The 20,059-nt window shown below is 39.4% G+C and overlaps 3 protein-coding genes and 2 non-coding genes across 13 annotated transcripts in view; 1 reads left to right on the plus strand and 4 right to left on the minus strand.

Moving 5' to 3' along the window:
- pcnt (pericentrin) overlaps positions 1-4,278 on the minus strand; it is a 33,262-nt gene extending 28,984 nt beyond the window's left edge. For 4 of the 9 annotated variants that reach the window (XM_026315252.1, XM_026315165.1, XM_026314987.1 and 1 more), the window contains exons 1-4: positions 4,102-4,149; positions 3,007-3,036; positions 610-786; positions 55-198 (exon numbers count right to left, since the gene is read on the minus strand). In XM_026315252.1, coding sequence (XP_026171037.1) covers positions 55-198; positions 610-786; positions 3,007-3,036; positions 4,102-4,149 — 399 coding nt within the window. Of the gene's footprint in view, positions 1-54; positions 199-609; positions 787-3,006; positions 3,037-4,101 lie in introns of all 9 variants that reach the window. The other 5 variants (XM_026315340.1, XM_026315421.1, XM_026314809.1 and 2 more) reach the window with 2 other exon arrangements.
- A 1,020-nt stretch (positions 4,279-5,298) lies between these two features.
- Positions 5,299-7,604, plus strand: c22h21orf58 (chromosome 22 C21orf58 homolog). Its single transcript, XM_026305460.1, has 8 exons — positions 5,299-5,401; positions 5,486-5,542; positions 5,697-5,754; positions 6,092-6,165; positions 6,623-6,832; positions 6,945-7,059; positions 7,143-7,285; positions 7,377-7,604. Exons 1-8 carry the CDS (start codon positions 5,387-5,389, stop codon positions 7,602-7,604), a joined length of 900 nt encoding a protein of 299 aa, XP_026161245.1. The 5' UTR covers positions 5,299-5,386.
- A 1,699-nt stretch (positions 7,605-9,303) lies between these two features.
- On the minus strand, positions 9,304-9,376 carry trnak-uuu (transfer RNA lysine (anticodon UUU)). Its single transcript has one exon. It is a non-coding gene; the product is annotated as a tRNA-Lys (tRNA).
- Positions 9,377-10,457: 1,081 nt separating this feature from the next.
- trnak-uuu (transfer RNA lysine (anticodon UUU)) lies at positions 10,458-10,530 on the minus strand. Its single transcript has one exon. It is a non-coding gene; the product is annotated as a tRNA-Lys (tRNA).
- Positions 10,531-10,910: 380 nt separating this feature from the next.
- On the minus strand, positions 10,911-20,047 carry atg9a (ATG9 autophagy related 9 homolog A (S. cerevisiae)). The gene is made up of 20 exons (XM_026316321.1): positions 19,907-20,047; positions 19,575-19,630; positions 18,521-18,672; positions 18,357-18,400; positions 18,137-18,201; positions 17,844-17,993; positions 17,216-17,357; positions 16,943-17,083; positions 16,547-16,667; positions 16,205-16,380; positions 15,980-16,102; positions 15,615-15,802; positions 14,850-15,003; positions 14,507-14,686; positions 14,123-14,335; positions 13,781-14,013; positions 13,506-13,623; positions 13,117-13,384; positions 12,568-12,713; positions 10,911-12,469 (listed from the first exon to the last, which is right to left on the minus strand). The coding sequence occupies exons 3-20, from the start codon at positions 18,621-18,623 to the stop codon at positions 12,461-12,463; spliced, it is 2,574 nt and encodes an 857-aa protein (XP_026172106.1). The 5' UTR covers positions 18,624-18,672; positions 19,575-19,630; positions 19,907-20,047; the 3' UTR covers positions 10,911-12,460.
- Positions 20,048-20,059: the final 12 nt, after the last annotated feature.

Here is a 20,059-nt window from a genome sequence, read left to right on the forward strand (position 1 = left end):
TAAGCATGTGATGGCCTATATAAATGTTAATTTGTAAAACTATTGACTTTATACCTTGAGCTGTTCTTTGCCAGTAAGAACAAGTAGCTCCTCTTCTTTCAACTCTTCCCCAGGGGACCAGTTTTGCTCCAGGGTGGAAGGCTGATCCTTTGGTTGTTGGTTCTGCTGAGCATGTGATTCCTCCGGCAGTTGGGGCTCCTAAAGGAATGAAATTGTTTTAGAATTAAGCCTTTAAAAGAAAAAACAGTCAGCATATATCTAATAAACAGCTCTAATACTGAGTTAAGTGAACTTTCTCTTTAAAGAGGCAGTAAACAGTGCCACAGTTAATCCTGGGCAGGTTACTATGACAACATGGCCTGCAGGCAACATGATGGTTAGTGACCCATTTCTCTAATGTACATTTATCAAGCAGGGGGCACAGACTGCTTATTAAAGGCTACAATAGGACAACAAAATTAAACAAATACGGGCAGTCAGGTAGTCTTGGCCATAAATAAGTCTAAGTGATGAAAATAACTAGCAAGACAAATTTGATTTCTTCAGTCTCCTCTGTAACTACATTATTGAGATTATTTAATGATCATCTCTCTGCAATCAGAGATTTACCTCATGGTTGGTCTTGCTATTCAGCTCTGGGTCATTTGTTGATAGATGTGCTGAATTTATGTGACAGTCTGGCGTTGAACTGTCATTCTGCGAGACAATCTGGCCCTTCCTCTTCTGCGTCTTTTTCGCCGTCCCCGCACTGTCGCTTTTCGCCCGCTTCTGTCTGAAGCTAACAAGCTGTGCAGGAAGGACAGTGAGAGGTAGATGGACATGTAGGTCAAGACCACAAAGCACCACCACACGATCAGCATGGTAAAGCTCAGGGGTCAAAGGTGAGAGAGAACTAAAGTCCAGACTTATATTAGTTGAAAAAAAGAAAATGGAACCAAATCAAAATCACCAGGCAAAGCATGAATACATCTGCATACAAGTTGTTGATAGTCCCCTCTGTAGAAATGAAGAAAAGATTAGAAGCCCTTATTTTGATTAATCAGAGTTTTGCAGCAAAAAAAGATAGTGCCCAATGAAGCAAGAAGCAATCCCAAATGGACACCCAAAATAACCTGACCAGTTCAAAATGAGATGATGATATTAAATATTCTCAAAACACCAGAGAGGGATAGAAGATTTTAGTGACACACATTGAACAACCTCTCAGCAGACCATAAATAGAGCATGGCTGAAAAAAGGGGGAAAAAATGTAGTAGTACACTGCCACTTTGCATTTCTCAGCTTGTAGGACATTCAAAATTTCTGAGAAACAGACTGGTTGACAAAGTCTTGTTGAGGTACCAGAAAGTCTTCACTGAAGTCATGAAAGGACAAACATCAAGAATCTAAACCTGAGAAGTTGATTGACAGTGAAGAACGTCATGCCCAATCAAGCACCGACAGTTAGCTTGAATTCCAGTGGTAGAAATTTGGCACAAATCCCCCTCAGGCTGTTTATCTTTGCAACACACTCCTCTTTTTTCGCGCTCTCTCCCACTAGCTCTCTCTTCTTTAAGCAGCTTAAATCAGATTAGAGCAGATCACACTGACGGACCCCTCATGAAAACATCCATCAACAACTGACAGTCAACCATCGACTCCCTTTCTTGCTGGTTAGACCTATCAATTCTTCCCCATCAGGTCAGCTGCTCTACTGTTCAGATGTAGATCTTGCAGTCTGTAGGCAAACGCATACTTGGCACAAACCCTCATCCTAAAACTCTCTGCCACAGCTAGCCTACAGAGCAGAGGGATCCACAGACTCTGAATAGTGGATGGCATGTGTCTAGACTAAGGAAAGAGGGTGGAGATTGGGAGATGCATTCACATGGAGAGGAGGAGACAGAGCTCTGTGTTGCAAGCAGCATCACAGTGTGCATGTTCAATTCAATTTGAGATTACATGCCCTCAGGAGAGCTACTTGTTGCTTTGTTTGATGAGTCACATACATGTGCTTGACAACACTGTGTGCGCACATGTGCACTGATGTTTATTCTGATGACACCTTACAGGGATTGGTCATAAAAACACACTAAATTATGCTTCATAGTCTCATTTGGCAACATGCAGCACATCCACCATCATGCTATATCATTTTCTATACTATACTGATTTGACTCCAAAAATCAGGTTAAAGCTTTTCTTATAATTATCATCAAACTATCATTCTCTCAACTATATCTCACACACAACCTTATCTCACCTCACACTGATCATATGCTTTCTCAGTCAAACCCTAACCATTTGTATCTTTCCATCACCCTTTTCACCATCTTTGCCTGACACAGTACAAAACATCTCCGAAAAACACATCTGCCAAATGAGCTGTGTTTAGCCCAAGACTTCTTCCGCACAATTGAAAGTCTGACTAATGTGTTGGCTGAAGCTTACTGTGGCCAAATCAGATGTTTCTGGGTTAAACACTGCTATTGTGCTCTCAATGTCATCATCAAGACAGGGTGGGGGCATGCTGTTGGGAGCTTACTTTTCTGTTCACATTTGTGCTCATCTGTATGTAAAAATGACATGCTTTTTCGGTACCAGGGAAACCAGAGCTTTTTATTATGCCACATAACATAAAGGCAACTGACAGCACTGCATTACCATAGCAACACCAGTCATGTAAGATTTAAGTACAACATATTCATATTCATAATCTCTCATAGGCTCACTGCACCATCTGATGGACAGCAACCAGCATGGCACTGTACGCAAAATAAATTATAAATGCAATACAAATTTACCTTGAGGTTTACTACTTGAAACTGCAATTGTATAGTAAACCCTCAGTTAAAAACAGAGTGGATTTACAGCAATCACATCATACCACAAAAAAGCAGAATAAATCCCATATTGCCCACTCAATACAAACAGAAAAGAAGAAAGGTGGAATCACTAAGAAATAATGTCCACAAACCAAAAATCCCATGAAAAAGACAAATGCCAGTCACCAGTATCTATACTTACCGACTGGTTTCGTGGCATGTTCGAGGATTTCTGTCATAAGGAATATCAGTGGTTCAGTTAAGTTACTTCTTCATTGTTAATACATGATACTAATATGGTGGCAGTTAACTACAAGATCCTTATGATAAGCTAGTCTAGCCAGATAGTTTTAAACTTAGCTTTTAGAGACTGTGCTCTGGTTGTCAATGCAGGGCAAGCCATTCCAAATTACTGGCCCACTACTAATATAGCCAGAGGAGAGGGGGGAGTGAAAACTACATACTCTACAATACCATCTCTTATGATACGACAGGGATATTTTGTCCTTTAAGGTACAACTTAACCCTACCTGCTTAACTGTCTGAAAGTATAAGAAGCATAATTAAAACTAATCTGCACCAACATCTAACTACTAACATGTAGAATCTTACGGTTTTTTTTTTTTTACTGTTTATGATTATGAGACAGAGACAATTTGTGTGTTAAACCTATGGGTATATTTTATGGCCATAAACGGTTTCGGTAAGTTCGTAACAATCATACTGTTGAAAATGCACAATCCGTATTTTCATCGAATGAAACACCAGACAAGTGTCCAGGGAAGTTAAGCTACTCATTGTGTATGCAAACTAACATTACAAAAAAATAACACGTCGACGAAAGCATCAGATGCACCTGCACTGCGCCTTGGCACAACTCAAGCTGAAGCATTTATTTTACAGGTTAGAAACGAAGATACCTCGACTTTGTACATACATGTATCTTTGCGTCTCTACTGTGCACCAAATATAACGTTGTGCCAGTTGACTCGGTTTATTAGTCAATTGACGTAAGCGTTAACCAACTCCATACACGTTAACGTTATTGTTATCGTTAGCTAAGGGCAACTTCTGCTAGCCACAGCCACATGCTAAACCCGCCGCATGTGGCGGCAAATGGGTAAAATTAAGAGTGCTTGTAACTTAACCAGCCAATTGCATCTAAGCGACGATAAACACAACGTACAATGATGGGTGAAGTTACTAGTGGACAAACAAAAAGCCATGACAAAAAGTTAGCTACATAACTGCTAGCATTCTGTATTGTGTGCGTTAACATTAAATGTTAGCAACAAACCTTCGCTCTCGCAGCTTCTAGTTTCCTCTGTCGTTCATCTTCATCCATTTCTTGGGGTAAAAACAAGCATTAACAGTTGAGGACAGGTGTCCTAATTCAACTGAAAAACACGGCAGGCCGTCACTTCTAGCATAAGTTGGCTGCAACAAAATCTTTGAGCTTCCTTTAGACACAACTGTCAACAGATAATATTCAATATGGCCGCCAAGTCATCTCAACTCCGCCCTTATCGAGTTCCCTTGAATGAGCGGACCAATCAAATCATTTCGTTTCACATTTTCAGCCAATAGAACTTGCGGTCCCTCAGTATATTCCTCAATAATCTACCTCCTGATTGGTAGGTCAGTCAAAACGAAAATCCAATTGACCAACTATATGGCTGTGTAAAATGGCCAATTTTGGATTGACGGCCCTTGTAGCCAATCAGACTACATGAAACAAACTGTCTTCCGCTTACGTCTGTGTTTTGAAAATGAAGGTAGAAAATCCCTTGCTTAGCTTGGGAGTTTCTATGGCAACGCAACCGGCAGTACCCCGCAAAAGTTTTAGGTCGTACAAGTAAAGTGTACGAAACAATGCTATAAATAGTTACAATATCTATTATCTTCTTATAAAGTGCTGCAAACAAAAATAAATAAATAAAATAAAGTAATATTTGGTTTGACCACTCATTGGTCTATTTTTACAATATAAAACATAACCTAGTGCATAGTTTTCCATACAATTGGTTCCTGAGTCCATGTTTGCTACTTAAGGTAGCACTGTCCTGATAGTATTGCTGGAAAAAATAAGTCATCAAAAATTATTACTAATCATTTAGCATGTCTGAAACTTTAATATATAGGGTGATTATATGTTGTTAAGACTACGACCATTTACGTTACATGTACTTAAACCATGTTTAATCTTTGTATAATTAATAGCAATCTCTATACAGCCTACATACATATAGATATAACACTAAAACAGTTCAAATTAGCAGAGACTATATACTTTCTGTTTTCAATAGTAACTACATTCGATTTGGTAGCCAAGGCTGTAGTCTTAAACTTTAATCTTTAATTTATTTGATCAAATCAACTGAAAATCTACCCTGAGCTGATTTGGCTAGATTATTTGATGTTGAAAACTCACTCCCTCTTCTCTCTTACGTCACAGAAACCAAGCAAGCGTGCAAGTCATGGTTACATGCCAGCAGTAAACAGGTGTGTCCTATGACAACCACTGTGTGGCTTTAGTCTGGAATCAAACACACAGGTGGACATAATGTCTTATGTGACTCCAAATGCCAAGATTTCAGGTAACTGAGACATTAAAATCATGCACCTATGTGTCTGTATATGTGTCTAGTTTTTCAACCAAACACCTTTGTGTCACATTTTAGGATGCCAGTTCTGTGGTTGATCAGTTGACAAGATTCAAACTCAAACTACTAGAGAAGGTAGGTGAGAGGTTAGTTTATAATTTATATTGGTTTGTTCACTTTGGTAATGCTTCTATTCTCAAATATATAAATATTTCATCTCTAGCATGTTTTTCTGCTTTCCTTCAGAATAAAACATCAAAATCCAAATATTCTTTGCTCACATTCCTAGAGAGTGGACAACAAAAAACAAAATATGGACAACAGAGCAGATTCTGCCCGGTCTGCAAGTAAGAAAACAAAGAATTATATGTGATGAAGAATTATGAACTGTGAGCAATATTAACCTAACCCCTCTTCACAGGAACACATTATTACATTATTCACTGTTATAGACATTTAGCTAAAACTAAAAATGATTTCCTGAGAGGTCAAACAAACAATATACAAATATTATATTAGAAGACGACAATGAGCACTAAGGATTAGTTTTGTAAGATGATGAAAGTGGTAGAAAGAATTTTACACACAAAAGCAAGATAATGTATAAAAGCAAGTTGAAATAGAGATAGTGACAATAAAATATTTCATGGGTTTGTTTCTGAAAACATGCTTTTGTCTGTTTAGGGAGTTATGATGGACAGATGGATGCACTGCACCGTGCACTAAGGCGAAAGCAGAACCTGTTGCAAAGACTAAGGGTTAGCACAAAATCTGTATCTCAGCATTCCAAGACTGTACATTTGTATTCATTCATATATCACCTACTTTCAGACAGATGAAGAATATGGTCAAAAACTAACAGCATGTAACCAATGTCAAAACATTTTAGAAGAAGAAGAAGTACTTTATTAATCCCCAAGGGGAAATTCAATTGTTACAGCAGTTATTCTAATTTAAAGTTATTAAATATTATTTAACAATATTAATAGTAATTAATAAAGTAATTCATAAAGCAATTAAGTAATTCATTTGTATGGAGAAAAGTAATAAAGTAATTTTTTTTGGGGGGGGGGGTGGGGGTGCGTTATTGTTTATATTGTGGAATTATAGAGTCTTATGGCCGTGAACACAAAAGACTTCCTGAATCTCTGTCCATCTCAAACTCAATCTCTCTCTCTCTCTCAATTTTACCATTTCTCATCGTGATTTCGCAAGGAGCAACACATGTTAGAAGACTTCAACCGACCTCACACCTGGGGAGGGTCACAGAGAAAGTACCAGCCACATTTTGTCAGTGCCCACCAGCTGCCTCCACCACTCCCACCCATGGAACCCAGCCACATTCCCCACCCAGCCCCTGTTCTGCCCTCCCTGCCCTTTCCACCACCTGTTCAGTTTCAGCCTCCTCGCATTATCCAACAAACTGTGAGCAATAATATCAAAAACACTCTAACCCCCTAATATTACTCTGTTTTAATGAGGACTATGAAGTGTACTTAATCTTCAGTTCCATTTCCCTCCTTTTTATTCTTTTCAGCTACCCCAGCAGCCTGCCACCATCATACAACAGCTGCCACAACAGCAGCCTCTGATTACTCAGATTCCCCCACCTCAGCCATACACTGCACCACGCTCAAACAGCATCAAAGAGGGTATGTGACAACAAATAGAGATATATCTTATCTCAGTGTCTTTGTGTTCATATATTTGTGTATGTATGTGTATTTTGCATTAGACATGGTGGAACTGATGCTTATGCAAAATGCCCAAATGCACCAGATTATAATGCACAATATGATGCTGAAAGCCATGCCTCCAATGACTATGTTGCCACCTGGAGGGCCCACTCAATATGCCAACCACACATATCTTGGCCAGGTACACACACACACAGAGACCTTCTCTTTCACAAGCACACAAGGAGTCTCACTTCTCATTGTTTACAAAAGTCTTAAATCTGTACTTCCAGAACAGTTACCAGGGAAGCCCTGTAAGACCAGATATCAAAGCAAGAGGAAGCTCTGTCCATCATCATCATCACTATGGACCTATCCCTGCAGTGGCACAGCTGCCTCCTATCAACTACCCCTTCTGGCAACCAGGGGTTTCATCTATCCCAGTAGGACAAGCAGGAGGACCCCTACCCTCCTTACACCATGTAACAACACCTATTACACTCCCACCACTCAATGTGTAAGGTTCATTACATGTGTGTACTCAATTCACGCAGAGGGTATTATTGTTTGATGTTTTATTTTCACATACATTTTTCTCCATGAATTCAACAATAAATGAATCATAAACTGATGGCAGTCAGAAGTCTAATTTAATGATTACAGTTGCACTTGCCTTCCTTCAAGAAAAGAAGAAAGAACAATTCACTCTTCTCTGCAACAACATTTATACACTGAATCGAGGTCAGACATGAAAAATGTTATGGGAGTAACTACAGATAAACTGTTTTGCATATGTTGTGCGTATATGACCTTGAAGTCATTAATGTGGCTTTGTGCAATCTCTGGGAAAAGTGTCATTAAATCCCACTAAAACATAATGTTATCTAAATCTCAGGAATACTTACCTTTCAGTTTTATATTACTAACACATACATTGGTCCATGTATATGTTGGTCATTCCCCCAAATGGGTGGCTTTTGCTTGTTGTAACTGTGTAAAACTAAACCAAATTCTGTAACATTTTTCAACATTGAATAAAATTATCCACACCTTCAACTATTCAAATTGCTTATTGGTCAATCTCAGGTGACTTTATTAGACCTATGTTTTTTCCAAAGGTGTCTAAGAGGAAGATGGTTGCATTTTTCTCAGTGCTGTTACCAAAACTCTAATGCCATTTTAAAAAGCTCCTGCACGGTCTGGGCTCTCTTCATTCTCCTGTATAAAATCTAAGAAAGATAACAACGATAAGGAGATGCAAATATTAAACGTAAGTATGATAATTGTATTATAACTGCCACTGAATATCAAAACTTCTGTAATTTCTAATGTAATACCTAAAATCTATATCAATAGTATTATGGACTGTTATTAACGTTAATAAATCCATTCATTATCTATACTCACTTATATCTAACCAGGCTCACAGGGATCTGCTGGAGCCGATCCCAGCTCTCTTTGGGTGAAAGGCAGGGGTACACCCCCGACAAGTCACAGGTTCATCACAGGGCCACATAGACACAAATAACCACACAAAACCACAAAAAACTTACTCAGTCCTGTTACAATTTATACAGTATGAGTAACAGTAATTAGCACTGAAGTTTTAGCATATTAGCTGATTAGCAAATACATTAAAAAATAACAACATAGCAGTTCACTCCTGCCAGAGTGGCTCACCACAGACTACACTCCCTCTGGTGGCGACCATTAGTAACAACACCTTTTTATTCCTATCCATCCATCCATTTTCTATACACGCTTAACCAGAGTCACAGGGATCTACTGGAGCCTACCCCAGCTCTCTTTCGGGTGGAAGGCAGGGGTACACCCTGGAGAGGTCCCTTTTTAATTCCTCCCTGGCTAATATACTGCTGTAACAGTGTACAAGAGACATACATGAAACCATAGAGTTGAAGGAAGCTGTTAGTCAACGCCAGTGTTACAATAAAATAAAACCAGCACCAACAAAAAAACTAACTCCTATGTCCCCATATTAAGTTAGCTAATGTTTAGTTACATTATCGGTAACATTATGCTAAAATCAAAAAACGGTAACGTTAGCTAGCCAGGTTAAAGTGAACCAGTTTGTAATGTTACCGGTAGCTGAGCAAATTATTTAGCATTTTTAACGTAGTGCATGTAGACGATCATGTTCTAATCTTACTTTTAAAACGCACTTAAAGAAAGATAATAAAAAAAATAAAATAAAAGCACATCCGCCCGAACAGGGACTTGAACCCTGGACCCTCAGATTAAAAGTCTGATGCTCTACCGACTGAGCTATCCGGGCCCTGATTCTCTCCTCTCCCCCGCTCTCTGACATTCGTAGTCAATCGTCGTCGTCCCTGTCCATCTTCTCCAGAATTGTCAGACTTTCGCGGCCAATCGTCGTCCTCCCTGTCCATCTTCTCCAGAATTGTCAGACATTCTCGGACAATCGTCGTCGTCCCTGTCCATCTTCTCCAGAATTGTCAGACTTTCGCGGCCAATCGTCGTCGTCCCTGTCCATCTTCTCCAGAATTGTCAGACATTCTCGGCCAATCGTCGTCGTCCTTCTGCAGAATTGTCAGACATTCGCGGCCAATCGTCGTCCTCCCTGTCCATCTTCTCCAGAATTGTCAGACATTCTCGGCCAATCGTCGTCGTCCCTGTCCATCTTCTCCAGAATTGTCAGCCATTCGCGACCAATCGTCGTCCCCCGTCCATCTTCTCCAGAACTATCAGATATTCGCGGCCACTAGCAATTTTTTTTAAAAATAGTTAAATATTCAACTTATATAATAATATACAATGACTAGAAAAACATTTAAAACATGTAAAGTGCTTCATACTAATGTTACATATTAACACATATGCACATATGCAAGCATTCAGCAGCAAACTCCTAAGGTCTGGTTGTAATAGAATATTGACATTTCTAAGGTTAATTAGATGGACTTTGAAAGTTTGATGAGTTGCAGGAAGAGTTGGTCTTGAAGAAAGACATGCTGCGGTCGGGGATTGAACCGCTAACCTTTGGATCTATATCTCTCCCTGCTGTGGTGCAGCGAAGTGTTCAATTTTGGCTCAAATCTTACAACACAACGAAAATTGCATCTGACACTGTCAACTTGGTCAGATATTCTGTAAGAGTTATAAAAACTTTGAATGAATGTCAAAATGTCATTTTTTTCCTCATTTACTCCTCTTTCGCCTTCTTTTCCTCCTTCTTCACACCCTCAAAAAGACTACTGTTGAGCCAGTTTGTGATGTTACCGGTAGCTGAGCAAATCATTTAGCATTTTTAACGTAGTGCATGTAGACGACCATGTTCTAATCTAACCTTAAAAGCGCACATAGAGAAAGATAATACAAAAAAATAAAAACACATCCGCCCGAACAGGGACTTGAACCCTGGACCCTCAGATTAAAAGTCTGATGCTCTACCGACTGAGCTATCCGGGCTCTGAAAATCCAATGGTAACATATGTCATAATAAACTAAAGGACCAGTCACACTGTTCAATAACAACACCGCACGGTTATGCTTGGGTTTTGTTAGGGACATTTGACGTTATTTCAGTCACAACAGCCTTCACGCAGCTGGCTAAACGCTAATGCGTGGCAAGCTGGAAATATACTGGCTAACTTAGCTTAAAGCTAACGCTACTTACCAAATCCCTGAAAAAATAACGTAGCGTTAACTATCCAATTCCGACTGCTTTTTAGCTAACGCCAGTTAGCAACTAATTACGACTATAAAATGTTACAATAACTCGAGCTAAACCGTATCAGTTTCTCTATTCGGGTCATTTGGCCGTGTTAGTGTTTTCAGTCCACACAAAATAATTGCCTTGTCTTTAATGGATGAATTTACAACTGTACAAAATGGTATTTTACAGGATCTATAAAACAAACAACGAATCATACCACTAACGTTGAGCACCTTCTGCAACCACAAGGAATCCCTGCAACCATGACAATATGATCAGTCCAGTGCTTCTTTATCCTGATACAAATGCAAAAGCAACAAAACAAAACACAACCTTAAGTGGTTGTCAATTTGACACTTTCCTTTTGATAAATAAAACAAAATGTATAAATAGGAAAATATACAAACAATCCAAGTTAAGTGACACCTCTGCATTAGAAATGATTAAAGTGCATAATTCTTTCAAAGAATTTAGGCTTAATGAACAGGAAAGTCATGCTGCGATTAGAGAGGATGGAAATTGTGGTCATGGTAAAGTTATGGTATTGCTATAACTATGGGGTGATATAGTCACAACTCTTCAGAAGAACGCGTGATGGTCATGCACTTGCGTATGTTATTGTGTTTTGTATGGCACATCAATATTACATGCTTAAAACAGCCTTGTTTTCCACACCCCTAAGCAAGTATGTTGAAAAAATGAATGGTTAACAGTACAAACTAATGTGAAATCAGGTTAAAACATTCACAAAAACAGTATCTCTGGTTACACATAAAAATGCTAGCTTTACAACTGTGTAAAATCAGTTTACTCAATATTTTGTATGATTGCTGTGACTCCATCTGATAACATATTTACACAGTGTATGAGCAAAGTATGGGCCTACTTTGCACAATTTCATTTAAAACAGATGTCTATCTGTGCAAATGGAGCCAAATTTAAAAAAAAAAAATTAGAAAATGTACCTGAACTTTGTACTGCAAGGGATAAAGAAAGAAATAAAATTTTCCTTAAGAGTAATATATGTTACTTAAAAAATATCAGGTGAATTTTATATTGTTTGAGGGCTTCATTTGTTTTGCCAAGTGGCAGAATGCAAGCTGAAATTTAGAGAACAGGGTACAATATACAAATACAGATATGCACAATGAAAGCCTGTGTGTAACCAGCGTCATTTTGACCACACTTCTTTGAATGCTGGATCTTTAAGAGGGACGGTTTACAGAGAGCACAAACTGTACTATTTATGCATTTTGGGCAAATTGTGTCCAGCAAGGCTGAGAGTTCATACTTTTTGTCTATAGCAACACATGTACTTTCATTATGTAATCTTTTAACATAAACCAGTGTAGTGTAATTTGACATTAATAATTGCTATTAGAAAGAACTTGATTCTCTAGGTTATCTTCTGAAATTCAGAGATTTACCCTGTGTGCCTGTTTATGCATGTAGTAAGTCAATAACTCATGGATGTTAAAAGCTCATCTTTTAATGGCTAATGGTGACATCACGCTAAACATGTCCAGATGGTTTAACTATTTAAATATTTTTATTCAATAGATCATCTGTGTTATCTCCATGTGTATCAAATCAGATGGTCAATCCTGGAGAAGGGTTCAGTCAATCTATCTTCAATTGTAATCTATGCAAGGTAGAACGTTGATACTTATTTACATGGCAGGGTTATGTAACCTAAAATGAGAGAGGAAGAGAACAAACAAGTCAATTTACTTACAGTGCACGCAAGGAAATTAACTTCACCACTGTAATCACATGCAAAGAGAATTCACCTTGTGTATGTGAGGAGGCATTTCATCCTCTGAGCTCTCCTCTTGTAGTGGTTCATGTTGTCGTGGTCCTGCCTGACCCTCCTCTGCCCATCCTCCCATTGGTACACGCGCCAACCTCACTACCTTCCCTCTGGCAACAAAAGAGTCTGGAAAACAGAAAGGCATACAGAGTGTTGTTTGGAAAGTCTCAGCAATCAACACCAAATGAATGAAATTCTTAAAGTCCTATAGCTCTTTATGGCGTGAGATGAATTGGGGTAAACTTGAGAAACTTAACTACTGCGTTTTACATTAGGGCTGAGAAACGTTTTCTGTTCTGTATATATTGTAATTATTTCTTGTAATAAGCTGAGCACATTTCTTGTATAACATATATAGATAATTGTTCTATCATGGGAGTGTAGGATCCTTAAAATGGTTCCAAAACAATGAAAGACTTAGTGATAATAGGTGATGAAAATGATTCTCGTGCTGTTCAAAGTCCATTAAATAACCTTTCATTTTAATGCTTGTGTTGTGAAACAGAGAGATGAGCAAAAAGATAGGCACCTGTGCTTGGTCCACTGTGACGCCGCTGGTTGCTGCCCTGTGAGGATGCCCCCTCCTGGTCCATTGTTCCACTGGTGGCTGATGCTGAAGTGGGAATTGTACTAGGACTGGGAACTGTAGTGGGGAAGGTGTGTGAACGAGGGAAATTTCTGGAGTGAGGGTTGGGTTCACTTCTTACTTCATCCGGGACGCTGTCACTGCTTTCATCACTTTCCTGTCTGTGCCATGTGTGACGGGACAGCTCACCACGAGACTGCTGTTTATGAAGCTGCAATGACAAATGACAAAAAGATACTGTTGTTATGTATGGGCCCAAGATGGATAATATCTGAGAGATAATAATAATGATAACAAGCCCACCTCTCACACATTATGGCATATATACTTACCTCATGCATGTAAAGTGCATGGATGCTCATCTCAGTGGAGGCATACTCTGATAAGACCAAACTGGTGAGTTGACCCTCCCATGCGCTGCTGCCAGAACTCACAGTTCGGGCATCAGTCCTTCAGGAGGAGACAGCAAAAGTGTGGAGAACATGAGGACATGATGAGGTAGGAATAGGAATAGGGCAGTGCAACTCAGTACATAGTTAAGTGTATTACAAAACAATGTAGCCTGAGAAGAAAATGACTGAGACATAATTCAGAAATACTTTCTCACCCAGAGCCTGCCATTGTCTTACTCATGGCTGAAGGGTGCCCAGCAGCCCTGTGGGCTGCACTTAAACTCCCTCTCAGGTGCAGACTGCTGCTGACAGGGGAAAGGGAGCGCAAGGCAGATGCCCCATCACTTATGCCAATTGCTGCGTGATTGGTCAAAGAGCTGTCCCTGCCAAAATGGACAGAGGCCAGTGTAGAAGGACCTGCCAAGAGGTTTGCAATGAGACTTCTTGGCTACAAGAGAGAGAGGGCAGAGAAAGAAAGAGAGAAATCCAATTTTACCTCTGAATTTTCACGTATAATCACCATAGTACTTGACCATGACTATCAGCTTATACCGTACTTCAGACTCTGACAGCGAGAGTGGATGTGTGTCTGCAGGAAGCCCAGTAGCCTCCTTGTGAACTCTTTCTTTCAGCTGGCTGATGAAGTGTGTGGTCTCTTGAGGAGGCTGCCAATGGGGATTGGTAATTGCGAAGTGCATCAGAGATAACTCTGTCTTTCCATCCTCTGCCTGTTGGTAGATTGATGCCTCTGTCTTCCCTTCTGACATCCACTACAGAGAGAGGAGAGTGGGTAAACCCACCGATTCACAGTAATCACTAATTTACTCAAAATTCACTTCTTAACAGAGCAATCTAATGCACATCACACAGTCCATACATGAACACCGCCACATTTATCCATGTATGTCTGTGTGGCTGCACATAACTTGGCAGCCCCTCACCGCAGGGTGTCCATGCTGTCTGATGTCCATCTGGGCAAAGGAGCAGGTGTCGCCCACACCGACCACCTCCACAGTGAAATTTCTGAAGAAATCAATGATTTCCAGGGACTTTCTCCTCAGACAGAAGATAAGGATGATGGGAGTCACGACTGGACTTAACAGCTCCTCTAGAATAAACACCTGGACACAAACAGAAGGCAAAGGACAAAACTATACACCCCTCAAGCAGAGGAGAATGAATCCCAGACCAAACACTGCAGCAGAAAACTGCAGCAGAAAACCGACAAAAAAAAATCTGTGGTTTTGCTGGCTTGATCTGAGATATGTCAACATTCATACTCACTGCTTTATATTGGAAAAGTTGGGAGAACTGGTCACGAGTCTCATATCTATGTGCGTTGCCCTGCCAGTGGTCAGGCATATAGTGGATATGAGCCAAGATGACTCGCAACAGCTGCTCAGGACAAAACACCATGTGCTTATCGGGAATAAAGGACCTGAAGAGAGAGAAGTGGCAAAATTTTAACAATTTAAGATTTTAGTTCAAAACATATATAACAGGTTGTCACTACAGCCTCACAAAACAGCAGCCATATTAGATGTAAACTAAAAAATACCAAAACCGGGGGAGAAGACTTAACAATCATGGAAATGTATTAGCTTATGGTAGTGTTCCGTATTCATTGTTGGAATTTAGAAATCAACTTCAGAAGTTATACCACACAATGAGTCACTGAATTTCATTAAAGTAGTAGCTCTAAAAGAACAATATGGAAATGACTTCTGGATAATGTACCATAACTTTCTGCTGAAGGATTCTGTCTTTAAGTCACGTTTGAGCATATGATATTTGTAATATAATATCCATTTTATAAAGGTGCAGTTGAAGTTGTAGTTGTAATTCTCCTCTTTCCACTATTTCCCCACTCCACTGGGCCACAAAGGAAGTAAGCCTTTGGATTTTATTGTTATTCAGAGTAATTATTAAACACTTGATCTGTGTGGTTATAAAAAGCTTTGGCTGAATAAAATTGGTAAATCAATTTTGCATATGTGTTTACATGAACTAGAATAGCAGTCGGGTTAACAGGGGAACACTGATTCCTACCTGCAGACTGTAATACACACTCCCAGCAGTGTGATGGATGACAGAACATGTTCCACTGCTAGAACGTCCTCATCATAGATGGTCAGGGCAATGAGGACAGCTAGGAGAGACCCAGCAAAAAATGCTACATTTTTGGCAACCACCGTCAGCAGTGGTGAAAGGAAACAATTCATATACTTGGATGCAGCCTGAATAAAAGAGAAACAAAAGAGAAGAGAACAGAATTAATTATAAACTCTATTGGGAATGGATGGGCTTTAAAGGAATTTAATCAAAACTATGTTAGTGTTCTTTCCATTCTCAGACAGAGAGAATGTTCTACAGAGCAAACAACTTAAGAACATTAACAATAGGCAGGATATGACCTTGTATCCTTTGCTGAGGCGTGACATGAGCTCATGGTCCAACTCATTGAAATGGCGCAGGTAACATCGACCATATAGAGACCAGCATCTCGCTCCTAGAGAGCCAGGCTCTCGCTTGATTACCTAAGTACAAACACACACACCGAACTACTGGTTTGACCATAAGACAAAAAAACCCCCCAAAACAAACTGTTTTAAGTTTGTATGTGCTTGTGAATTTATTACCTCAGTATAGCTAAAGAAAGCATAGAGAATCTGCCACACCAGAATGACTGGACAGAGCAGCAGATTGGCAATCCCAATCCACAGAATTCGAGATGCTAGCCTGTCTGCCAGCTCATGCCTGTTACCTCCTCTCTTGTACTCTGGTTTCAGACTCCACTCATTCTCAAACAGAGAGCCTACAAAATAAGTAAATAAACAAACAAACAGGAGATGTTAAGAGAAGACTCCTTTCTAATTCTAGCATTGACAAGAAAGCATATGTCTACATGCATTTCTGTAATCCCCAACAAATGCAGGCACATATTGCACATATATAATGAATCTCATCAAACATACACACACCTGGCCCCCAAAAGAAGATGAGCTCAAAGTTGTACTTGAGACCCCGAGTATAGAACACACACTCCCCAAGTACAGGAAGTCGAAATCGCACAGGAAGGAGGGATTTGTTCACCATGGCAACCTACAGACATACAGGAAGAAAGCCTTGGTTTGAGGTCAAACCATAACATTATGGTTGCAAGTAGCTGTATCAGACATAAACACAATGCCTTCAGGGAGTGTTTGGGTGAATTTCTATCTTTCATCATTTATTATCTATACTCATTAAACTGTAATGCCAAAGTTAAACAAGATTTAAAACAATTTTGAAAATGTATTAAGAATTAAAAACTGAAAGCCACTCTAATTCCACAACAAACAGCGCTGTGATGAAAATTTCATCATAAATGCAAATACCATGTAGTTCTTAAAGCGAAGGATGCGGTGATAAATGTCAAGCTCTGTAAGTTCCTTTTTATGGATGCAGATCTGGTGTTCCTTCTGGATCTCCACTATCCTTGCCTGAACCTCCTGCCATGTTGCATAGGGAAGCTCTGACTGATAAGAAAAGCACAGAAAAGGTTAATGGGTTCTATGACTCATTCTGTGTGATAATATATCGTACCAGAATTTAAAAAAAAAAAAAAAAACACACCAAAAAAAATAATTTCATAATTTTGTCAGTCTCACCATGGTCATCTTGAGGGCATTTATATAGAAAGCTCGAATCTCCCAGTAACAGCAGATGTTGTAGATAAATTTGACCAGACGATGTAGCCAAAACACTCCAGAGATTATCAGCACAAAGATCACAAATGCATTATCTCGGATACTGGGGAAGAAAATAATTACTTTCATCAGGCAAAGATGTTTGTATTCAACAGCATTAGTTATTGCTTTGATAATCTTGTTTTATTTATTAAAACAAACTGAAACCAACCTTTGAGGTCCCATACTTGCTCTACTAAGAACATTTTGAAAATGTCTTTTCACAGGAATGTGTACAAGTCTACATTTTAGACTAGTCTACAATCTTATTTTTACACACTTAGATCAAAAATTCTAGTTTTAAGTTATGCTCTGTTAAACAAAGGGCATCACTTGGAGATAAATAAGAAGATCATGGAGATTTACAATCATTTTCCCACTATAAAAGACCATGCATACTCCTATGATTTTATCTGAATGTTTCAGTAAACTATATCATTCCTTTATCCCACAGCTTCTTTAAACTTTAACAACCCTAAGACTTGTAATGCAATTATAGCTGCAGGGTCTCTGCACAGGGTAAATTCAATAAATCCAGTGTCACACTCACCGGTTACTACAGACATCCATTGGAATGAAGGCATCAGGCAAGGTGACTTTAGATGAATCAGTGTGATTTACAAACTTGTTGGCAAAGAGGATGTCATAGTCTACACAGTTAGCTAGGAACACTGTGAAGCCAACCACAAACAACAACTGGCTACAGGGAAAAAGAAAAGGAGAAGGAGGCATGAGAGGACAACCAGAAAGAAACAGCAAACACGAAAACACATACACATTAAGACCTATAAATGAAAGTGAGATTTTTTAAAAAATATAATGTATGTTTGACAGGATACATACACTAGTTCAAAGATCTCTCCCAGCAGCATACAGGTGAATCCATTCTTCTGGTGCATATTATAGACGTAATTGGGTGTTAAGGAATAGTGCAAATGCATCTGAGATTAGAAATCTTTGCATGTGACATTTTCTACAAATTACAGAAACCACAATTCACTTAGCTGAGACAATCAGAACACGGCGCACAATTAATCTATTCCAAAAACAAGAAAAAGGATATTCTCTGGAAAAAGAGATCCAGGTTTTCTATGTGGTGCCATTGGGCTGCAAAAGATTTAATACTACTTAGTAACAGTGTTCTTGTTCTTCATCACTGTCAGTGAAAAACAGAAGTGTGTGTTTCTAGTGTGTGATAAAGTCATGATTTGTTTGTGGGTGTCATACATTTGGCTCCTTCCGGCACATGCATTAGCAGGTTCTCTTCTCCGGGCGGAGAGTCGCTGTAGGACGCCTCCAGGCGCTGGTACTCTGTGTCAAAGTGCGCCATAGTGACAGCAGCTTCAGTCTCACCAAGTAGAGTGACCTACTGCTACAGACTGGAAAACCCAGAAGATCAGGAAGACATTAGAGAATTATGGGGAGCAGAAGAAAAAAAACAGTGACATAACAGGAAAATCACAAATTGAAAAATAAATGAGAAACTTAATTATTACACATCACATGTTCACAGGCAAAGAGGATCATTCTTAATTCAACTTTGACAGTTTCACACTCTAAATTACAAAAAATGCAAACTTCCTGAAGACTTCCTATACATGTAAATCAGTGCTGATACAGTCAGTTTTCATTGCTGGAAAATCCTATTTTATGTGATCCTTCTGAGTCAGAGCTCATGATCACTGGCAGAGCAGCAAATCTAGAAGTGGATTCTTGCTGACAAAGGGGATTAGAAAAAAATAGATATTCTGATTAAAGGCCAGTTTCTTGAGTTAATAATAAAGAAGCTTCACAAGACTAAACTGTAAACAAAAGTAGACATATAAAATGAGCCCAAAGAGCATGTCAGTCTTCTTTTGTAATGGCTGACCTAGGGAGCATTCAGTGATTATGTTAAATGTAATTAGTATATATGGTGGTATAACCAGGCTGTGGATGATGCATCTGTATCAGACAGAAAATATTTAACTGAAGCTAAGGGTCAATGGTTTGACCTCGAGCTCATGGTTACATGGTATATATTAGAAACGAAACTATAAAACAATAGCACCTCGTCCCAACATGTACTACGAAATATTCGAATGACGCAAAACATTACCCAGGAAGGTGCGATATTTAGTGTATATATATATAGATTTTTGACGTATCCAAACGTAACACCATTATACTGTGTTGTACTGACTAACGTGTAAGGACAGAGATCTTCCTTTGACATGTGGCCAGGTCATACTTAGGTGGGAAAATATCTCATTCTGGGTTGGAAACGAAGAAATGTGCTTACCTCCATTCCAGCAAAGAGCTTCCGACCCAGCTCTGGTGTTTACTCAACATTCCCAGCTGCAAAAAGAGAAGACAGGTTTGCTTTAAGGCTGTCACTGTACGCTTGGGATTTACGGCATAAATGTACAGCACAGGGCCGGGCCCACGCAAAATGCCAGAAATATCTGAAACAGCTGAGGTGTGGCTGTTCGAAAATGGTATTAAATTGGCAGTGACACAGAAAAGCACGAAGCCAACACGGGAGAAGTGATTCAGGTGTTGTTGACAGAACAGGCCTGCCTCCCTTTACAAAAAATATGTCACCTCCCACAACTCAGCGTATGCAGTCCTTACCGCCTGGTTCTCCTGCCGCCCCCCGCTGTGTCAAGTGGAAAAATATAAATGTTCCGTCTTGTTTTCGTTTTGTCTTGGCTCACTCTGGAAACAACACTCAAGCCAGTTTCATTTTCGAAACAGCTAACATTGAGGCAGCTGTCACGGCTGAGG

The sequence above is a fragment of the Mastacembelus armatus genome, chromosome 22 (assembly GCF_900324485.2).
Source record: "Mastacembelus armatus chromosome 22, fMasArm1.2, whole genome shotgun sequence".
In the NCBI taxonomy this organism is placed as follows: domain Eukaryota; kingdom Metazoa; phylum Chordata; class Actinopteri; order Synbranchiformes; family Mastacembelidae; genus Mastacembelus; species Mastacembelus armatus.

Excerpts from the sequence above, each read along its gene's own strand:
- c22h21orf58 (XM_026305460.1), top strand. Across the intron at positions 6,166-6,622 it reads ACCTGTTGCAAAGACTAAGG|GAGCAACACATGTTAGAAGA; the intron begins GTTAGCACAAAA and ends TGATTTCGCAAG. Across the intron at positions 7,060-7,142 it reads CTCAAACAGCATCAAAGAGG|ACATGGTGGAACTGATGCTT; the intron begins GTATGTGACAAC and ends ATTTTGCATTAG.
- atg9a (XM_026316321.1), bottom strand. The coding sequence starts at position 18,623 with ATGGCGCACTTTGACACAGAGTACCAGCGCCTGGAGGCGTCCTACAGC. Across the intron at positions 16,103-16,204 it reads CTTTCTTTAGCTATACTGAG|GTAATCAAGCGAGAGCCTGG; the intron begins GTAATAAATTCA and ends GTTTGTACTTAG. Across the intron at positions 13,385-13,505 it reads ATGCACTTTACATGCATGAG|CTTCATAAACAGCAGTCTCG; the intron begins GTAAGTATATAT and ends TTGTCATTGCAG.